The following is an 18,509-nucleotide window of genomic DNA, read 5'->3' on the forward strand; positions in this document are numbered from 1 at the left end:
TCCAGTGGGAAACTCCAATGGAAGATGGTACATTCACTGTGCTTTGGCCAGCACTCTGGTCTGGGAATCACAGCCGTACCTGAGCATGTGGAATGGTAGATGGTGCCCAATACAAACGAAGCAGGTAATGTGCATTGCAGTCGGGAGCATTTTATGCTGGCATTTGTGCAAGCTAAAGAAGCATTTGAGAAATCCAAGCACCGTAATCACGAGGAGAACGAGTCAATTACAAGGGCTGGAAGAACAAAGCGATCACAGTGGCTGTTACCAGAGCTTGCGGATATGATCCTATCCCATTAACATTCCTCAGTTATATGAGCTTCATTCTCCACAGGTCTCTGTACTATCCAGAAATTGGCCTCACCAGGGATGAGTGAAGTGGCTTCTTTGCACGAAATCAAATCTATTGCAATAAAGTATTCATAACCTAATCAAACCCACAGTCTCCCTTGGGCTAACTCCAATTAAGGAGAGCAGTTCTGCTTATCACTTTATTGCACTTCTCAAATATCTCAAAGTGCTTCACATTCAGCAGATTGGCATATAGTTAATATTTACATTGACACTAATCATATCTGCCACTACATCTTTCAGCACCTCCTTCGCCTTGTTGTCAGACTTTTTGCCTGACATTGATTTGGATGAGCTGCAATTTTTTCTAGCAAAACACTGAGAAGAACAAAGCCACCCTCTCTCATAAGTATCCCACCCAACGCATAAACTTCAGTTCCCTGTCTGACCTGTGTCTGAGGCTGAGCTTGACAGTTTGCCTTCTTGATGTCATATTGATCTCATGATGAACTTCTGACCCCATTCTACACCCTCATGTATATAAAGATTACTTACCACCGCCTTGGCATCACATGCTTCCAAATCTACTCTAACCCATCTGTTGTGGAAACCTTCATTCATTTCCAGATTTGATTGCTCCAATCCTTTCCTTGTCAGCATCCAATTCTCCAACCTCCAAAAACTTACTATACACAACAGCCTGTATCCTCTCTCATTCAACATTCATCCATTTCACTAACCACACTGAATTCTTGCATCCATCAAGGACTCAGATTTAAATTTCTAATTCCTTTGTTCAAATCCCTCCACAGGTACAGTCCTCCCTTTGTCTCTGTAAACTCCTCCATCCTAAAACCCCATTAAAACTCACCATTCAACTGATGAATCCTCCACTCCTGACTGTAGCCATGATGGTAGGTCTATTAGCCAACTAGAGCCCAAGCTATGGAACTCCTTCCCTACATCTGTGCCTCTCTATATCGCCCAAGTCCTTTAAATGTCTCCTTACAACTATACATCTGACCAAAGTTTTGTTAACATCCACCCCAATCAATCACTCTCACTAATACCTTCTTTAGCTACATTTCCAACTCTTCAATGAATACCACAAATGAACATTTAGGGACAATCCTGATTCCTTTTTCTTAAATAATTCCACCTCCACTTTTCCAAAACCTTTCCAACAGGATTCTAGTTTCCGTTCCATGGTTAAATATCCATTTTTCAATCTTATCAATCTATTTAATAAAACATTTTGATTCCTGATGTAAACTAGCAAAGAGAAAGTGAACACAGAATAATGAACACTCTGTGTAAGTGGACTCACAAATCTTCTACGTTAGCCTCTGAAAAGGATTTTCATTAAATCTCACATTTAGTGAGAAAGATTCTGGAGCAGATCGAGGGCAATTCTATATGTATGTTATAAAGCATAAAGAAGAGATTTGAGCAGCACTTTAAAAGTGGATTTCTAAATGAGGGATCTTAAGTAATGGGAGTGCCACTAGTAAATCCCATGGGGAATTCAAGAGAAACGTAGAGAGTAGCTATAATGTGAAATATGCCAGCATATGGAGCAGTTGAGGTAAAAAGCAGTAATGTGTTTTAAGGGGAAATGAGATAAGGGAGTAAGGAATTCTAGGTTATGCATATAAGAGCAGATATTTTTGTGGAAGGAGCTCGTGTGAAACATAAACACTGCATGGACCAATTGATCCAAAAGGCGCTTGTGTGTTGTCCTTTAGATGTAAAGGGAAAAATCCAGAGAGTATAACAGCAAGGACAAAAATAGAATGTCAGCTAAGAAATGCTACTTCCATTCCCTTCCCGCTGGGTCTTGACTTCTGTAAACTTCAGATATCCATAATGTAAGAAAAGTAGATCTTGTGCAATTTTTTTTAATGGTATAGTGACTATCTGCGGATACACCCAGCTCTCTAAACAGTTACTAAAAGGATAAACAGATATTGGCTTAATATCCTATCTGCAAGTTGTGCACTCCCTCCGAAATGCACTGGACTGTTCAGCCTGGATTATGCAGAGGCCTCTGAAGTACGACTCATACACATGATTTTCTGAGTCCAACGACAAGAACAGTGTCCACTGAGTCACAGCGAACACCAAACAATGAACAGAAAACTACCCATCTGCAAAGTGATAAACCAATTTATTACGGGGGTGGAGGGGGGTTATAAAATAAAATTAATGAAACCATTTGGTGCAATTCTTTGTTGGTCATTCTTTATCTAACATCTGGGAAATAGAGCACTGAATACAAAGTTTTGCAGCATATAATTGTTCCATGTCCTCTTGGAATCAACATCAAATATTTTCCACAGAATTCTATCCATTCTGTTTATTTGAATTGGTGTAATGTCATCAAATCTGCTCAAGGCATCAATCAAATCAAATCTCTTCATCCAGGTAGAGATCAGGGCTTGGCACAAAAAAGAATGCCTCATGAAAATTTCTAATGAGACCACTCAATCCAATGGATTTGGCACTGCGTCTCCCCAGTGACCAGTCACCCATTCAGTTACCATTCTTCCTGCAAGCAACAGGCCATCAAAAATGAAATCTTGTCATCAACCACCTCATTACTTCCTAATTTATCTCACCTTCAGTCATGCTCTTTTGAACCTCATTCAGATCTTGAAACTATGGATACAAGTTTCTCAGAAACAATGATCTCATGGACTGGGCTCGGCTCTAAATCAAAGCGCAATAAAAATGGTTCAGTGTCTTTCCTACACTTGAACATTGGCCATTTGGGACAAAGGGAAAAAACAAGACATTTGATTCATGCTTTCCATTACCACCCGCTCCCCCTCCCCCCACATCCTCCAATCACCCACTCACCACTCCTATTGCCATGAAAACCAACTTTTCCCCTGTCTTTGGATAGAGTTCAGGATTACATGTTGCTGTATTATAGATTCTTGGTGCCCTTCCAGCCATGATAAAGACATATCCTGGGTCTTGTAATGCGATAATTTATTGGATCCATGGTGGAGCACATGATTGTACATGGAATAGTACAAAAGTCCAATAAGGTGATGGGAACCTGCTCTTGATTTCTGGTTATTTGTTTTGTTGCCACAGAAAATTCACTGAAAAACAATCTACTTCCTGGTAGGCCATTGTATTTCACCAACATTGCCATACACCTAATCTTTAGGAACCTCTGAGTTTGCAGTCAAGATGTCAACTAACATCATTACTCCTGGAATCTGCATTGTATAAAGTCTATTGAAAAAAAGTTAAAAGGGATAACCTGAATAATGTGGAGGGGTGGTAGAACAGACTAAATCATGATAGATTGCATGGATTATGTTTGCAATCCCTTGATCATGGAAGATTAAGGGATTACTGTGATTAAGGTGTTGAATACAATTGAAGGAATTGTTGAAAGAATTTTTTAAATGGCAGGTCCAGATTAAGGCATTGTAAAATTACAGGAAGGCCATTCAAAGGGGATTTGTGGAAGTATTTGTTCATGCCAAGTATAGTGGACACTGGCCTCTCTTCCTTCAAGCATTCCTACTTCTGGATTTTCTGTTCCCCTCCAATTCTGCCCCGAGGCACATCCTCAAAGTCCTGGCAGCTTTCCCTCAACTACCCTGGTGTTATTCCTGGAATTCCCTCCGTAATCTGCTACCTAGATTTGCTCATTTTCACAAGCTTACTTTTCATAGGACAGGGAAGCCAACCTTACTGGTCCTGGAGCCTCAAGGCTCTGAGAGGCAGCAGGGCCAACAGTTGATGTAATTCAGTGACTTTTACAATGCTTAATCTAGCCTGCTCTCAAAACCCATCTGAAAGCCTTTGCCAAACCCAACTCCTGTTTGATATGTGTCAAAGCTGTCAAGTCTTTTCAATGTTCTTTATATTTTTGACATGCAGACCAATGTAAAAACTATTAAGAATGAAATAAACAATTACATCATAGTTGATTATTAAAAATAATTTTTAAACACTTAGCTAGACTTTTAAAAACATTTTATGTATGAATAATTTAACACAATTCTTCTTTCTTTTTCACTGCCTAACAATCCTCATTGAAACGAATGGGCTCATGGATCTCATGCCAGGTATAGGTGGGTTGGCCTAGACTCAGTGGGCCAAAGGATCTGTTTTTATGATGTATCAGTCTCTCTGACACTCATTTACACTAATCCTGCATTAACTTTTTTTTTTAAATTCTCCCCACATTCTCATCAACTCCCCCCAGATTATATCATTCTCCTCCATACTAAGGGCAATTTATAGCGTGGCCAATTAGCCTTCTAACTGGCACATTTTTGAGATGTGGGAGAAAACAGGAGCACCCAAGGAAAACCCACATAGTCACAGTGAGAACATACATATAGTTAATGGCAGGGCCCTTAATATTCTGCATTGTTATTGTTTTTCCCTTGAACTACCTCGATGTACTGATGCGATCAGTATGTGACATGCGTCAATCTGCACTGGGGGAGCGGCGGTGGAGAGAGTCAGTAGTTTTAAATTCCTGGGCTTTTAACATATTGGATGACGTGTCCTGGGCCCAGCACATAGATGCAATCACAAGGAAGGTGTGCCGGTGTCTTTACTTTCTTAGGAAGTTAAGGAGGTTTGGCTTATCATCAAACACTCGAACAAACTTCTACAGATGTACTGTTGAAAGTATGCTGAATGGTTGCATCATGGTCTGGTACGGCAATTCAAATGTTCAGGAACGCAAGAAGCTGCAGAGAGTAGTGGACTCAGCCCAATACATCATGGGCACATCTCTCCCCACCATTGGTAATATCTACAGGAGACGCTGCCTCAAACGGACAACATCCATCATCAAAGATCCCCACCATCCAGGCCATGCCATCTTCTTGCAGCTACCACCGAGCAGGAGGTACAGAAGCCTGAAGTCCCACACCACCAGGTTCAAGAACAGCTACTTCCCTTCAACCAGTTGGTTCATGAACCAACCAGCACAACCCTAATCGCTAGAGTTTAACAACACTATAACTACTTTGCACTAAAATGGTCCTTGTCTTTTTCATGCTCATTGTGTTCTTTCTTGTAAAAATTGTGTATAATTTATGTTTAATTTATGTCTTTCTCGCGAATGCTGCTTATATGATGCTATGTGCCTGTGATGCTGCTGCAAGTAAGTTTTTCATTGCACCTGTGCATACATGCACGTGCATATGACAATAAACTCGACTTTGACTTTGTGATGAAACGATCTGCATGGATAGCATGAAAAACAAAATTTTTCACTATACCTCGGTGACAATAATAAACCAATTTACCAACTTATACAGTTAATGACAGGATCCTTAACATGTATGCAATTAATGGCAGGACCCTTAACAGCATTGATAGACAGAAGGATCTTGGGGTCCAAGTCCATACTTCCCTGAAAGTGGCAACACAAGTAGATAGAGTGGAAAGAAGGTGTTTGGTATGCTTGCCTGAATTGGTTGGGGCATTGAATATAAGTCAAGAAGTCATGTTGCAGCTGTATAAAACTTTGTTTAGGCTGCACTTGGAGTTTTGCATGCAGTTCTGGTCGCCCTATTACAGGAAGGATGTAGAGGCTTTGGAAAGGGCCCAGACGAAGTTTACCAGGATGCTGCCTGGATTAGAGGGTTTGAGCTATAAGGAGTGGTTGGCCAAACTTGGGTTGTTTTCTCTGGAGCATTTGAGGCCAATGGGAGACATGGTAGAAGATTATAAAGTTATGAGAGGCATAAATAGACAGTCAATCTTTTTCCCAGGGTGGAAATATCAAATGCTAGGGGGCACAGCTTTAAGGTGAGAGGGGGGAAAGTTTAAAGGAGATGGGGGGGGGGGCAAGTTTTTTATTGAGATTTGGTAGGTGTGTGGAATGCACTGTCAGGGGTGGTGGTGGAAGAAAATACAATATTGGTGTTTAAGAGGCTTTTAAACAGGCACATGAACAGGCAGGGAATGGAGGGATACGGATCATGTGCAGGCAGAAGGGGTTAGTTTAATTTGGCATTATGTTCGGCACAGGCATCATAGGCCAAAGGGCCTATTCCTGTGCTGTATTGTTCTATGTTCAAACACAGGAGGACGGGATTCAAGACCAGTCGCTGAAGCTGTGAGGCAGTAGCTCTACTTGCTACATCACTGTGCCTCCCTAGTCTTGTTAAACTGTTGCTAAACTGGACAAAGGAGAAATCAAATGGCACTGTATGGGTGAACAGGTGGTGTCTGGCCAATGTTTATCCCACGGGAAAGAGATTGCTCAAGGCATGACTGCCGTGCGGCAAGAATATTATGCCCAAACCGACTGTTGGCGTTTCCTACGTTGTAACAGTGTAACTTCAAAAATGTTAGCTGTAAAGTAATTGAGATTGTAAAGTGCACTACATTTATATTTAAATCCGATTAAAAACTTGTAGTTTTAAACAACTTCACGTCTCCGAATCAATCCCAATTTATCCCTCTGAGTTGAGAGAACTAAGTTCAGTGCTGAGTCTTCCTCCTCGCTTCTAACATTAAAGGAAGATGCAGCTAATGAGCCCCTTACACTTCAGCGCGGGGTGCAGGTCTGTACTCACTCGGCGTACCCCGCGTCCCAGGGCAGCAACTTCTTCCTGCCTTGCCCAGGTACCAGGATAGGTCTGCTGTTGTGATCCGCCGCCCGCTGCGCTTCGTCGGGGCTCAGGAGCAGGAACGGCGGCCGCGAATACGGATATCTGGCGCAGCGCTCCGCACTGCCGCCGGGGTTCGAGCCGTGGCCGGCGCCAGAAGCGACACCGCCAACCAGCTGAGCGACCGCCGTTTTCATCCGGCTGATCATCCTTAGTCCGTCCGTCCGCCCAGCGCTGCCAAGGCAGCGAGCGCACCTCCCGCTCCGCCTGGAGAGTCGCGCATAGGCGGGGGCAGTACTGGGACCCGCCTCCCAATAGCACAGCTCTGAGAGCGGCAAGGGGCAAACGGCAGCTGTGGGGTGATAACATGGGGGAAGAGGGGTGTACGAGAAAAGATAGCGAACAAAGCAAGAACAGAGACATATTAGGACTTTATTCACTGGAGTGTAGGAAACTTAGGTGTATAAAATCATGAGGGTATAGATAGGGTGAATGCACACGGTCTTTTCTCCCCCTATTTGAGGAATCAAGAACTGGAGGGCATAGGTTTAAGGTGGGAAGGGAGAGATTTAATAGGAACCTGGGGGACAATTTTTCCACCCAATGGAACGAGCTACCAGAGTAAGTGGTTGAGGCAGGTATTGGTATTGGTTTATTACTGTCACTTGTACCCAGGTACAGTGAAAAGCTTGTCTTACAAACCGATCATACAGGTCAATTCATTACACAGTGCAGTTATATTGAGTCAGTACAGAGTGCATTGATGTAGTACAGGTAAAAACAATAACGGTAAAGTGTCATTAATTAATATTTAAAAGGCACTTGGATAGGTACACGGATTGGAAAGGTTTAAAGGGATATGGGCCAATTGTGGGCAAATGGGACTAGCTTAGATGGGCATTTTGGTCAGCATGGATTGGTTGGGCCAAAGGGCCTGTTTCCGTGCTGTATGACTCGGTGACTCTACATGACTGGGGAAATCAGGAGAAGGGTTTAGGCCAGAGAGATCTGGGGCAATCAGTTCATATGGTTCAAATACTAGAGGACATGCACTTAAAGAGAGAAGGGGAAATTTTAAAGGGGATGTGCGGAGCAAGTTTTTTTACACAGAGAGTGGTGGGTGCCTGGAACGGGTTGCCAGGGGTAGTGAAGGAACCAAATACCATAGTGGCATTTAAGAGGCTTTTAAGTAGACTCATGAGTATGCAGGGAATAGAAGGGTATGGATCATGTGCTGGCAGAAGAGATTTTGGTATTGGTATTGGTTTATTATTGTCACTTGTACTGAAATACAGTGAAAAACTTGTCTTGCATGCCGATTGTACAGGTCAATTCATTACACAGTGCAGTTACATTGAGTCAGTACAGAGTGCATTGAGGCAGTACAGGGTAAAGCAATAACAGTACAGAGTAGAGTGTCACAGCTACAGAGAAAGTGCAGTGCAATAAGGTGAAAGGTCACAACAAGGTAGATCATGAGGTCATAGTCCAGCTCATCGTATAAGGGAATTGTTCAATAGTCTTATCACAGTGGGATAGAAGCTGTCCTTAAGCCTGGTGGTACGTGCCCTCAGGCTCCTGTATCTTCTACCGGATGGAAGAAGAGAGAAGAGAGAATGACCCGGGTGGGTGGGGTCTTTGATTATGCTGGCTGCTTTGCCAAGGCAGCGAGAGGTAAAGACAGAGTCCAAGGAGGGGAGGCTGGTTTCCGTGACATGCTGGGCTGTGTCCACAACTCTCTGCAGTTTCTTGCTGTCCTGGGCAGAGCAGTTGCTGTATCAAGCCATTGGCATGATGTTCAGCACAGACATCCTGGGCTGAAGGGTCTGGTTCTGTGCTGTACTGTTCTACGTTCTATGTTCTAAGGTGGTAGGAGGTGGCGGTAGGAAGGTGTGAAGGTATGGGTGTTCGGGAGTGAAGAAGGAAGATCATGTGATGAGCAAAAAAATCTGCTGGAGGTACTCAGCGGGTCAGGCAGAATCTCTGGAGGGAAATGGACAGTGGACGTTTCAGTTTGAGACCCTTCATCTGGACTGAAAGAGCAGAGGTGAGATAGTCAGTATAAACTGGTCAGGGGGAGAAGTGGGGCAAGAGCTGGCAGGAGGTAAGTGGATCTAGGTGAGTGGCAGGTGGAAGAGGGAAGGTGGAACTAGCGACAGAGGCTGCGAGGTGATAGGTGGAGGCAACAAAGGGCTGCAGATATTGGAATCTGATAGGAAAGGAAGCTGGTGAATGGAACCAAATAAGGGAGCATGTGATGATGCAGTGTACGGGGAAGGTTGTTTGGATTGATGCTTGTAGGGCACTGTCGGGATGGGAGGTGTGGTGTGGCAAGTAGGTTTGGGTAAGGAAGCCAAATGTTGCTGGGGAGGCAAGGGAAGGGAGGTGAAATGGGTGGGGGGGGGGGTGTTGAGATTGAATTGGGGGAATGGAAGTAGTTGAGGTGAATGCAGAGGACAGGAGAGTGCTGGAGATTGGGCTGTGGAGTGATGCTGTGGGAAGGGAACTGAATCTGAGATTGGGTGGGGGATATGGGTGAAGAAAGTGGGTTTAGGATACCAGGAGCACTACGGTGGATGGGAAGGGGAGGAAAAACAGGAGAGGCGTGGCAGGAGAATGGTGCACGGTAGAGAGAAGCAGCGCGGAACATGGGATATGAGATGGGAGATGTTGGTGGCAGCAGGGGAGGGGGAGCCAAGATTGGAGGAGATTGAGAGTGGGGGCAGAATAAGTCTGACTGGGAAAATCGGGATGAGTGGAACAGAATAGGCAATGCAGGCAGGAATGAATGGAAGGGTGAGGAAAAACAGTGGTGAGACAGGGAAGAATTTGGTTGGGGTTAAGAGAAAGGGAAGGGAGGGCATCACATGGAGAGAAGATTGTGGGCTTGTATGTAGGGGAGGGGTTGAAGGGACCTCCACAGGGTGCAATGGAGCAAAGGGACAGGCTGAGTAGTAGGATGGACTGGGAAAGGGGTGGTGGAGGAAATAGGGGGAGATGCAAGAGATTTGCTGAAGGAATAGTATGGGAAAGGAGAGCGAGATAGTGAGGATATGAAGGAATCTGCAACAAAATTGGGGGAAAACAGATCGAGGAGTGAGGGAAAAGAATTCGGAGAAAGACAGGGTTCCTCAGCTGACCAATCCTGATCCTGTCCTTCATCACACATTTTCCAGTAGAATTCACTATATTGTGATAGTGGCCGGCATCCTGGCTGACCTTCAGTTCTCGGACTGATGAAACCATTTGTGGGATCTCTGCAATTGCCCTGCTCAGATCAGAGAGTCATTCGTACACTGGACAGTCACAATATTGCATTTGAGATTGTTAATGTTCCTCTTTTGAGCACCCAGTTGTAACGGAAACTATTTTTGCCTTTTAGAGCAGGAACTCTCCACTTTTTACCTTAAGATGTTCACCAAATTAAGAAAAAATCGCAACTTCTAGGTAGCTCTGAATTCCTCTGTCAGACACTCTAATTACAGCATGGACTGAAGTTTGAAAGCTCTGTGGAAAATATCCTAAATTGTTCTTTTGATTGACGAGGCTTACTGGAATTGTTCAAAGAGGAACTGTTAGAATTCAGTGGGTTGATTTTTCTTTGACATGTGCTGGAATCTCAAAGCAATTTTCGCTTCCCTTTTTAACTTCTTGGTTCCTTGTTTTCTCCCCTCCCATTCTCGCTACAGGGAACTCAGTTACTAAATTACACCTTGTCCCAATGCCCACTTGATTTATGTGAAATAGACAACAAAGTAATTTGCTTGTTTTATGAAGCCTTGCATTAAACCACCATGTGCCATAAGGATCTACCTTGGACAAAATTGGACGTTGTGTCACATAGTTAGAAAAACTTAGTTAAAGAGGAAGGCTTTCAAGGAAGAAAGAGGTGGAAAAGCAGAGTGCTTTAGAGCAGGGATTCTGGTGCTTAGGGCCTAGGTACCTGAAGGCACAGGTATCAGTTGTGGGGTAGAGGAAGTCATAGAGTCATGCAGCACGGAAGCAGGCCCTTTGGCCCACTGGAACTGTGCTGACCATCAAGCATCCAACCACACTAATCCCATTTTTCCTTTCACATCCCCATCAATTCGACCCCACTCTCCTGATTCTCCTGCCACCCACTTCCACCAGGGGCAATTTATAGCGGCCAACTATCTGACCAACCAATATGCCTTTAGCATGCGAGAAGAAACGAAGGCACCTGGAGGGAAACCCATACAGTCATGGAGTGAATCCGTGCAGATAACATACATAGTCAGGATCACACCCAAGTCTCTCAAGCCGTGAGGCAGCAATGCTAACCACTACACTTCTGTGCCACAGTGGCGGATGCATAAAAGACTAGAGTTAGAGAAGGTTAGTGGAGTTGGAGGAGGAGGCGGAAATAGGGAGGGCAAGGCCAAAAAGGAATTGGGGTATCTTAAAACTGAGGCCTTGTTGAAAGGGGATACAGTGGGTTCGTGAACATTGAAGTGATGGATGAATCAGACGGAGTGAATTTTCATATTTTGAAAACAATAAGGCAGCTCACCACCACCTTCTCGAGGGTGCTGAGAAACAAATGCCAGTCTAGTTATTAGTGCCACATCCCCTTTTGCCAGATGTTAAAAGTCAGATTATCATCAGTTGGGAAGCAATGCAAGAGCAAACCCAAAGCACAATCTTTCAGAAAGAGCTATGGATATAACATTAAAGCTGGTATATATTGGCAAGTTGTTAAATAGTGCAGGTAAAATTATCAATATTGGAGGCTGGATATATTTCCACATCATAGCATATTGTGGCAAGCATTGATACAATCTAATGATTTGCTGCAGTTATTCTCTGTTTTCTTTTAGCAGCACTTCCCAAGTTCCTAATCTCCATTGCCAAAAACAGCAGGTGAATGGAACACCACATCTGTGTTCCCCTCCAAGTCACATTTTAGCCTTTTCTCTGAATGTCACTGGATCAAGAATGCAAGAATTCTCTTACTATTTGAACCTTCACAAATGGACTGCAGCAGTTCAAGAAGAAGCCCCTTCGCATGTGTAAACTGGGATAGGCATTGAAAGCAAGTCTTGCTAGTAAAATCCTTATTTTGAAAACGGATGATAAATAAAATGGCTGTACTTCAAAGATATTTAATTGATTTGTGGTGGCTTTTGAGTAAGATCAATTTATTTCAACATTTTAACGACCTCCAAACCTCACTCATGTTCCATGCAACCAACAACCCTTCTAACTGATCTATATTTCTCCCTTAGAAGACATTAGTCCTTGCAGGGATATGGACGCCATGAGTATTCTAATCTCAACAGAATGTTATTGAAGCATAGACTCTTCGTGGATGAGCTTAGATAGCAAGATGGATGGATAGTCAACAACAGAGAGCTCCATAACTGAATGGAAACCTGTTCTTATCCAACAGTCATAAATAAAGAAGATACTGTCTAACACTGCAGCAGGAACCATGACTTTATGTTATTGAAGGATTTGCAGTTATCTGTTAGGTTCAGTATCATTGTTGTATGCATCAAGCACTGTTAGACTTTGACAGTATGCCATATGGCAGTGATTGAGTGCTCATTCAGCATTCTATGGCATCTGTCTTTGTGGAAGAGTTGAGTTATATCTACCATTTAATTTTCACACCCTTTGCTTTTGTAGAGACCGTTTGCTTCACACTTCACTTATGAGACAGTTTGCAAATTGTAGATTTTTGTTTACTCCTTCTCCTACCTTTGTAACATGCTACAGCCTAACAACCCTCTGGATTCTCTGTGCTCTTCCAATTTTCTACATCTTGTGCACCTCCAGTTCCACCATTGGTGACCTGGCCTTCAACCGCCTAATTCCTACAGTATGGATTTCCCTTTAAAATATCTGTCCATCGCCCTCATTCTTTTTTTGAACCTATTAACTGCAACAGGGATTTTGCTTCTCCTAGTCGAAACCAGGCAAGTAGAGAATGTTAAGAGTTTTCTCTCCCCTCTTTAATAAGCTCCAGGTACGATTTCAGAAAAAAAATGAATTTACTATTCTGTTTCTGTTAATTTTAAAGATTTTTAATGAGAAGAAGACTGCTTTGTTTGTTCACATGCCAATATGAAGAGTCTGAGATGCTGGGGTTTAATGTTTATACGAAAAACACCATGATGCTGGAGGAACTCAGCAGGCCAGGCAGCATCCATGGGGAAAAGCAGGCGGTCAACGTTTCGGGTCAGGACTCTTCTTCAGGACTGAAGATAGGAAAAGGGGAAGCGCAATATGTAGGAGGGAAAAGCAGAGCAGTGATAGGTGGACAAAAGAGGGGAGGTGGGGTGGGCACAAGGTGGTGATAGGTAAATGCAGGTAAGAATTAGTGATGGGCAGGTGTGGGGGAGGAGGGGAGAGCAGATCCACCGGGGGATGTGTCAAAGGTAAGGAGAGAGAGGGGAAAAAAGGGAGAAAGAAGAGAGATAGGCCAGGAAAGGGCAGAAAAGGAGAAGCATGGTTGGGGGGGGAATGTGGGGAAGGGGGGGGTGGGGATTACTTAACGTGGGAGAATTCAATGTTCATGCCAAATGGAATTCTCCCACATTAAGTAATCCCCACCCCTCCTTTCCCATATTCCCACCCCCCCCCCCCAACCATGCTTCTCCTTTCCTGGCCTATCTCTCTTCTTTCTCCCTTTTTTTCCCTCTCCGTACCTTTGACCCATCCCCCAGTGGATCTGCTCTCCCCTCCTCCCCCGCACCTGCCCATCACTATCTCTTACCTGCATCTACCTATCACCACCTTGTGCCCACCCCACCTCCCCTCTTTTGTCCACCTATCACTGCTCTGCTTTTCCCTCCTATATATTGGGCTTCCCCTTTTCCTATCTTCAGTCCTGAAGAAGGGTCCTGACCCGAAATGTTGCCCACCTGCTTTTCTCCACGGATGCTGCCTGGCCTGCTGAGTTCCTCCAGCATCACGGTGTTTTTCATCTCGATTCCAGCATCTGCAGTCCTTTGTTTCTCTAGTTTAACGTTTATGTGTCTATTCAAGGAACTGATACTCACATGCAATACACAAGATTATGTAATGGTTTTGGAACACCTTATGCTACATGTATTGCTGCTGACCTCAGTAGCTGTGTGATCAGCCTCTGCCCTGCTAAACTGTATAGTCTTGCCTTAAAACCTTAGCTATGAACTATCCTATTACACGACTTCCATGACATTTTCCTTCAATGTACATTAACTACTGTGGAAAAGTTCCACTCCTGCTAGAAACTGAGAACTTCCTCTCCCAAGAGCCTGCGGGCCTGTGAAAATTTAATAGATTCTTGTTCAGTGACGATATCAGGCAATGTTCAGTAAAACAAAACTAGAAAGTGCTAGAAATGCTCAGCAGATCAGGCCGCATCTGTGGGAAGAAGAGCAGAGTCAATGTCTTCCCACAGATGCGGTCTGACCTACTGAGTATTTCCAGCATTTTCTGCTTTTGTTTTAGATTTCCAGCATCCGGAAATTTTTTGATATTCAGCAAAGTTCGATGCATGGAACTGAGGTGCATTTCAGCCAAACAGGAATAGAATTGTGTCAAGGGATTCAATAGCATCTTTTTCCAATGTTCCATGGTGCTGCAGGACATAGACTGCGTGATCCCTGCCAGGTTATTTTTATTTGGTGCTGGCTTTCATCATGAGACTTTACCCATGTGACAGGAAAGGGAGTGATGTGCTGTGAAGCACCACACCACTGGAGAATGATTCATCCATTTGGTCATATCAAGCACCATGCATCAGTATCTTTTCAAAATGTTATTATGGAAGTGTTGGCACATGTTGTCTTCTTCACATCACTGTTGAGCTGTTAATGGAGGGCATTGATAAGGATTCATTTATCAGCTGTAGTTTAAATTAATGGTTTTTATGTGTGTGATTGTGTGCGTGTGTGATTGTGTGCGCGTGTGTGTGTGCGCGTGTGTGCGTATGTGTGTGCGTGTGTGCGTGTAAGGGACAGTGGGGAATGCAGGTGGGGGGGTTTGTGGTGGAGGGGGTGAGGAAGCTGTTTCTTTCAAATACTGACACACTCCCAAGGATCTCCGCTGAACATTTATGGATAATCCCGTCTTTGAGTCAGCTGGCAGTGGGTTCAAGCCCCACTTCATAGTGCTAAACATATCACCCAGTTTGCCACTGTGAGACGAGGAATGGAACATTCTGTACTGTCAGAGGTGTGGTCTCTAAAATCTCTCAGATGACATGTTGAACTGTCACAGAGTTGTACGGCGCAGAAACAGGCCCCTTGGCCCATCGGGTCCCTGCTGACCCATTTACTCTCCCATCCACTGACTCCTCACATTCCCCTCAACAGACTCACCTGAACAGTAGGAGCAATTTACAGCAGCCAATTAACCTACCAACCTGCATGTCTTTGCAATGTAAGAGGTAACTGGAGCACCCAGAGGAAACCCACGTGGTCACAGGGAGAAGGTACAAACTCCATCCAGAGGTCAAGATTGAATCCAGGTCGTTGGAGCTGTGAAGCAGCAGTTCCACCGTGGTGACACTGTCCCGTCCTATGACTGCCCTTGCAGCTGGATGTAGAATATCTGATGGCCACCTTTCCAGGACATTTTCCCCAGTATCTTGCTTAATATTTATCCATCAGCCAGCACGTAAGAATAGGGTATCTGCTCATTTATCTCACTTGCGTTATGGAGAGCTTTGAAGGAATGTGTCAGTGTTTCAATTGTGTCTTTACTTTCTTAGGAGGTTAAGGAGGTTCAGTTTGTCACCGAACACCCTAACAAACTTCTACCGATGTACTGTTGAAAGTATCCTGACTGGTTGCATCATGATCTGGTACGGCAATTCGAATGCACAAGAATGTAGGAAGCTGCAGAGAGTAATGGACTCAACCCAATACATCACGGGGACATCCTTCCCCACCATCAGGAGAATCTACAGGAGACGTTGCCTCAAGAAGGCAACATCCATCATGAAAGATCCCCACCATCTGGGCCATGTCATCTTTTCGTAGCTACCATTGGGCAGGAGGTATAGAAGCCTGAAGTCCCACACCACCAGATCGTAATCACTACAGTTTAGCAACACTGCAACCACTTTGATCACTGTGCAAAAATGAACTTTTATTTTATTCTAATTGTGTTCTTTCATGTGTGTAATTCATGTTTATGTTTTTTCTTGTGAATGCTCTTATATGATGCTATGTGCCTGTGATGCTGCTGCAAGGAAGTTTTTCATTGCGCCTGTGCATACATGTACTTGTGCATATGACAATAAACTTGACTTTGACTTTTGACTTTGAAAGCAGCAATTGCAGTGGTTTTGGAGAATGAGGGGAGAGTTTCTGCTTCCAAGGACTTCACAGAATGCAACTGCACCTAACAAGCTGCAAACGGCTGTTTGAGATGCCCAAAATAACCATTGTGCTTGAGAGAGTTTATGCAGTGTCTTTCTAAAGGACACCTAGATATATATGACAAATGATTAGGAGCATTGCCAGTGTAGGCATCAGCACGGAAGGTGCCATGGTGGTGGACTGTGGAGACAGCAGTATGTGTATTATATTCACCTGGTAGTGTTAGATTGGAAGGGCCACAACTTATGCCTGCTAGTTGCTGTAGGCAGTTTCCCTATCCTATAATGCACCTCATCAGTTGATGCTGCCCTTTTCTCTTATCCTTCGACATCAGTTCTGTCTTGTTCAATTTTGCTACCATAAAGCACAGCTTCTCCCAAGCTTCCTACTCACTACAGCCTTATAAGCATAGGTTAGCCATTAAGAAATGAGTCTGGCATTAGCTGTTATAGGAATGGATTGAGTGTTTTCTTGCAGAATCCTTTGACTAACCTCAGAAACTTTTATGCTTATGTAATGCTTCCAGTTACTTCCTTCTGTTTATGGCCTTGGGCAATTTTAGCATCCAACGTTTTGAAGTTTAAGAGATGTCAGCAGGTCTTCCTTGATTGGATTGAAAATGGTGGTGTGACTGCGTCATAGATAAAAGGGTATGACTAGATTACAGTTAATAGGTGTGTTTAACTTACAGTAACTCACAGGGCTGTTGCTGAACTATAATTAATGTGGTACATGACTCTAACACAGTTAACATGTGCGACTGTACTGCAGTTTATCAGTTAATGGGGGTGCATGACTGCTGAAGTTAATGAGGAATGTGAATGTACCATAGTTATGGGGGGGATGGGTTAGCCTGCAACAGTGAATGTGATATGACTCGACTACAGTCAATATTGGTGAGACTGTAAAGTAAATGGATAGTGTGGCTATCCCAAATGAGGACAGTAGTTGCACTGTAGTTTATGGGATATGTTACTGTCCTGCAGTTAGTGAAGTGTGACCACGTAAGTTAATGGGTGTTTCCCTGGTACAAGAGTCATTGAGTCGTACAGCACAGAAGCAGGCCCTTCAGCCCATCATCCATACTGCCTGTTGTACCTACCTACTCTAATTCCATTTACCTGCAAAACAGGTCCTCAGCGGATGCAATCTCACTGGCTCTTCACTCGGCTTTGGGGTACCTAGACAACAGCATACATACATCAGGCTGCTGTTTATCGATTACAGCTCGGTGTTCAACACCATCATCCCCTCAGTACTAATCAACAAGCTTCAAAACCTGGGCCTCTGTACCTCCCTCTGCAACTGGATCCTTGACTTCCTTATCGGGAGACCACAGTCAGTGCGGATCGGTAATAACATCTCATCCTCATTGACAATCAACACAGACGCTTCTCAAGGACACGTGCTTAGCCCACTGCTCTATCCTCTCTACACTCATGACTGGGCGGCTAGGCACAGCTCAAGTGACATCTATAAATTCGCTGATGACAACACTGTTGATCCTCGAGTGGTGACGAGGAGGCATACAGGAGTGAGGTAGATCAGCTGGTTGAGTGGTGTTGCAACAACAACCTCGCACTCAATGTCAGCAAGACTAAGGAATTGATTGTGGACTTCAGGAAGGGGAAGTCGGGAGAACACACACCAGTCCTCATTGAGGGGTCAGCGTTGGAAAGGTTCAGCAGTTTCAAGTTCCTGGGCGTCAACTTCTCAGAGGATGTATCCTGGGCCCAACACATTGATGCAATCACAAAAAAGGCATGCCAACAGCTCTACTTTATTAGGAGTTTGAGGAGATTTGGTATGTCACCAAAGACCCTTGCAAATTTCTACAGATGTACAATGGAGAGCATTCTGACTGGTTGCATCACTGCCTGGTATGGAGGCTCCAATGCACAGGATCGAAAGAGGCTGCAGAGGGTTGTAGACTCAGCCAGATCCATCACGGGCACAACCCTCCCCGCCATCGAGGACATCTTCAAGAGGCGGTGCCCCAAGAAGCCGGCATCCATCATTAAGGACCTCCATCACCCAGGACGTGCCCTCTTCTCATTACTACCATCAGAGAGGAGGTACAGGAGCCTGAAGACCCACATTTAACATATTAGGAACAGCTTCTTCCCCTCCACCATCAGATTTCTGTACGGACCATGAACTCTACCTCATTATTCCTCTTTTGCACTATTTTATTTATTTTTTGGTAATTTATGGTAATTATTATGTCTTGCACTGTACTGCTGCCGCAAAACAACAAATTTCACGACATATGTCAGTGATA

The 18,509-nt window shown here is 44.1% G+C and overlaps 1 protein-coding gene across 1 annotated transcript in view; it reads right to left on the minus strand.

Annotated features, from left to right (window-relative positions):
• The window catches only part of LOC127580878 (protein phosphatase 1H-like), a 49,179-nt gene extending 41,989 nt beyond the window's left edge, over nt 1-7,190 (minus strand). The window contains exon 1 of the mRNA XM_052034847.1: nt 6,861-7,190. Within this exon, the coding sequence (XP_051890807.1) occupies nt 6,861-7,102 (242 nt within the window). The 5' untranslated portion in view covers nt 7,103-7,190. The remainder of the gene's footprint in view (nt 1-6,860) is intronic.
• Nucleotides 7,191-18,509: the final 11,319 nt, after the last annotated feature.

The sequence above is a fragment of the Pristis pectinata genome, chromosome 20 (assembly GCF_009764475.1).
Source record: "Pristis pectinata isolate sPriPec2 chromosome 20, sPriPec2.1.pri, whole genome shotgun sequence".
NCBI classification, from domain to species: domain Eukaryota; kingdom Metazoa; phylum Chordata; class Chondrichthyes; order Rhinopristiformes; family Pristidae; genus Pristis; species Pristis pectinata.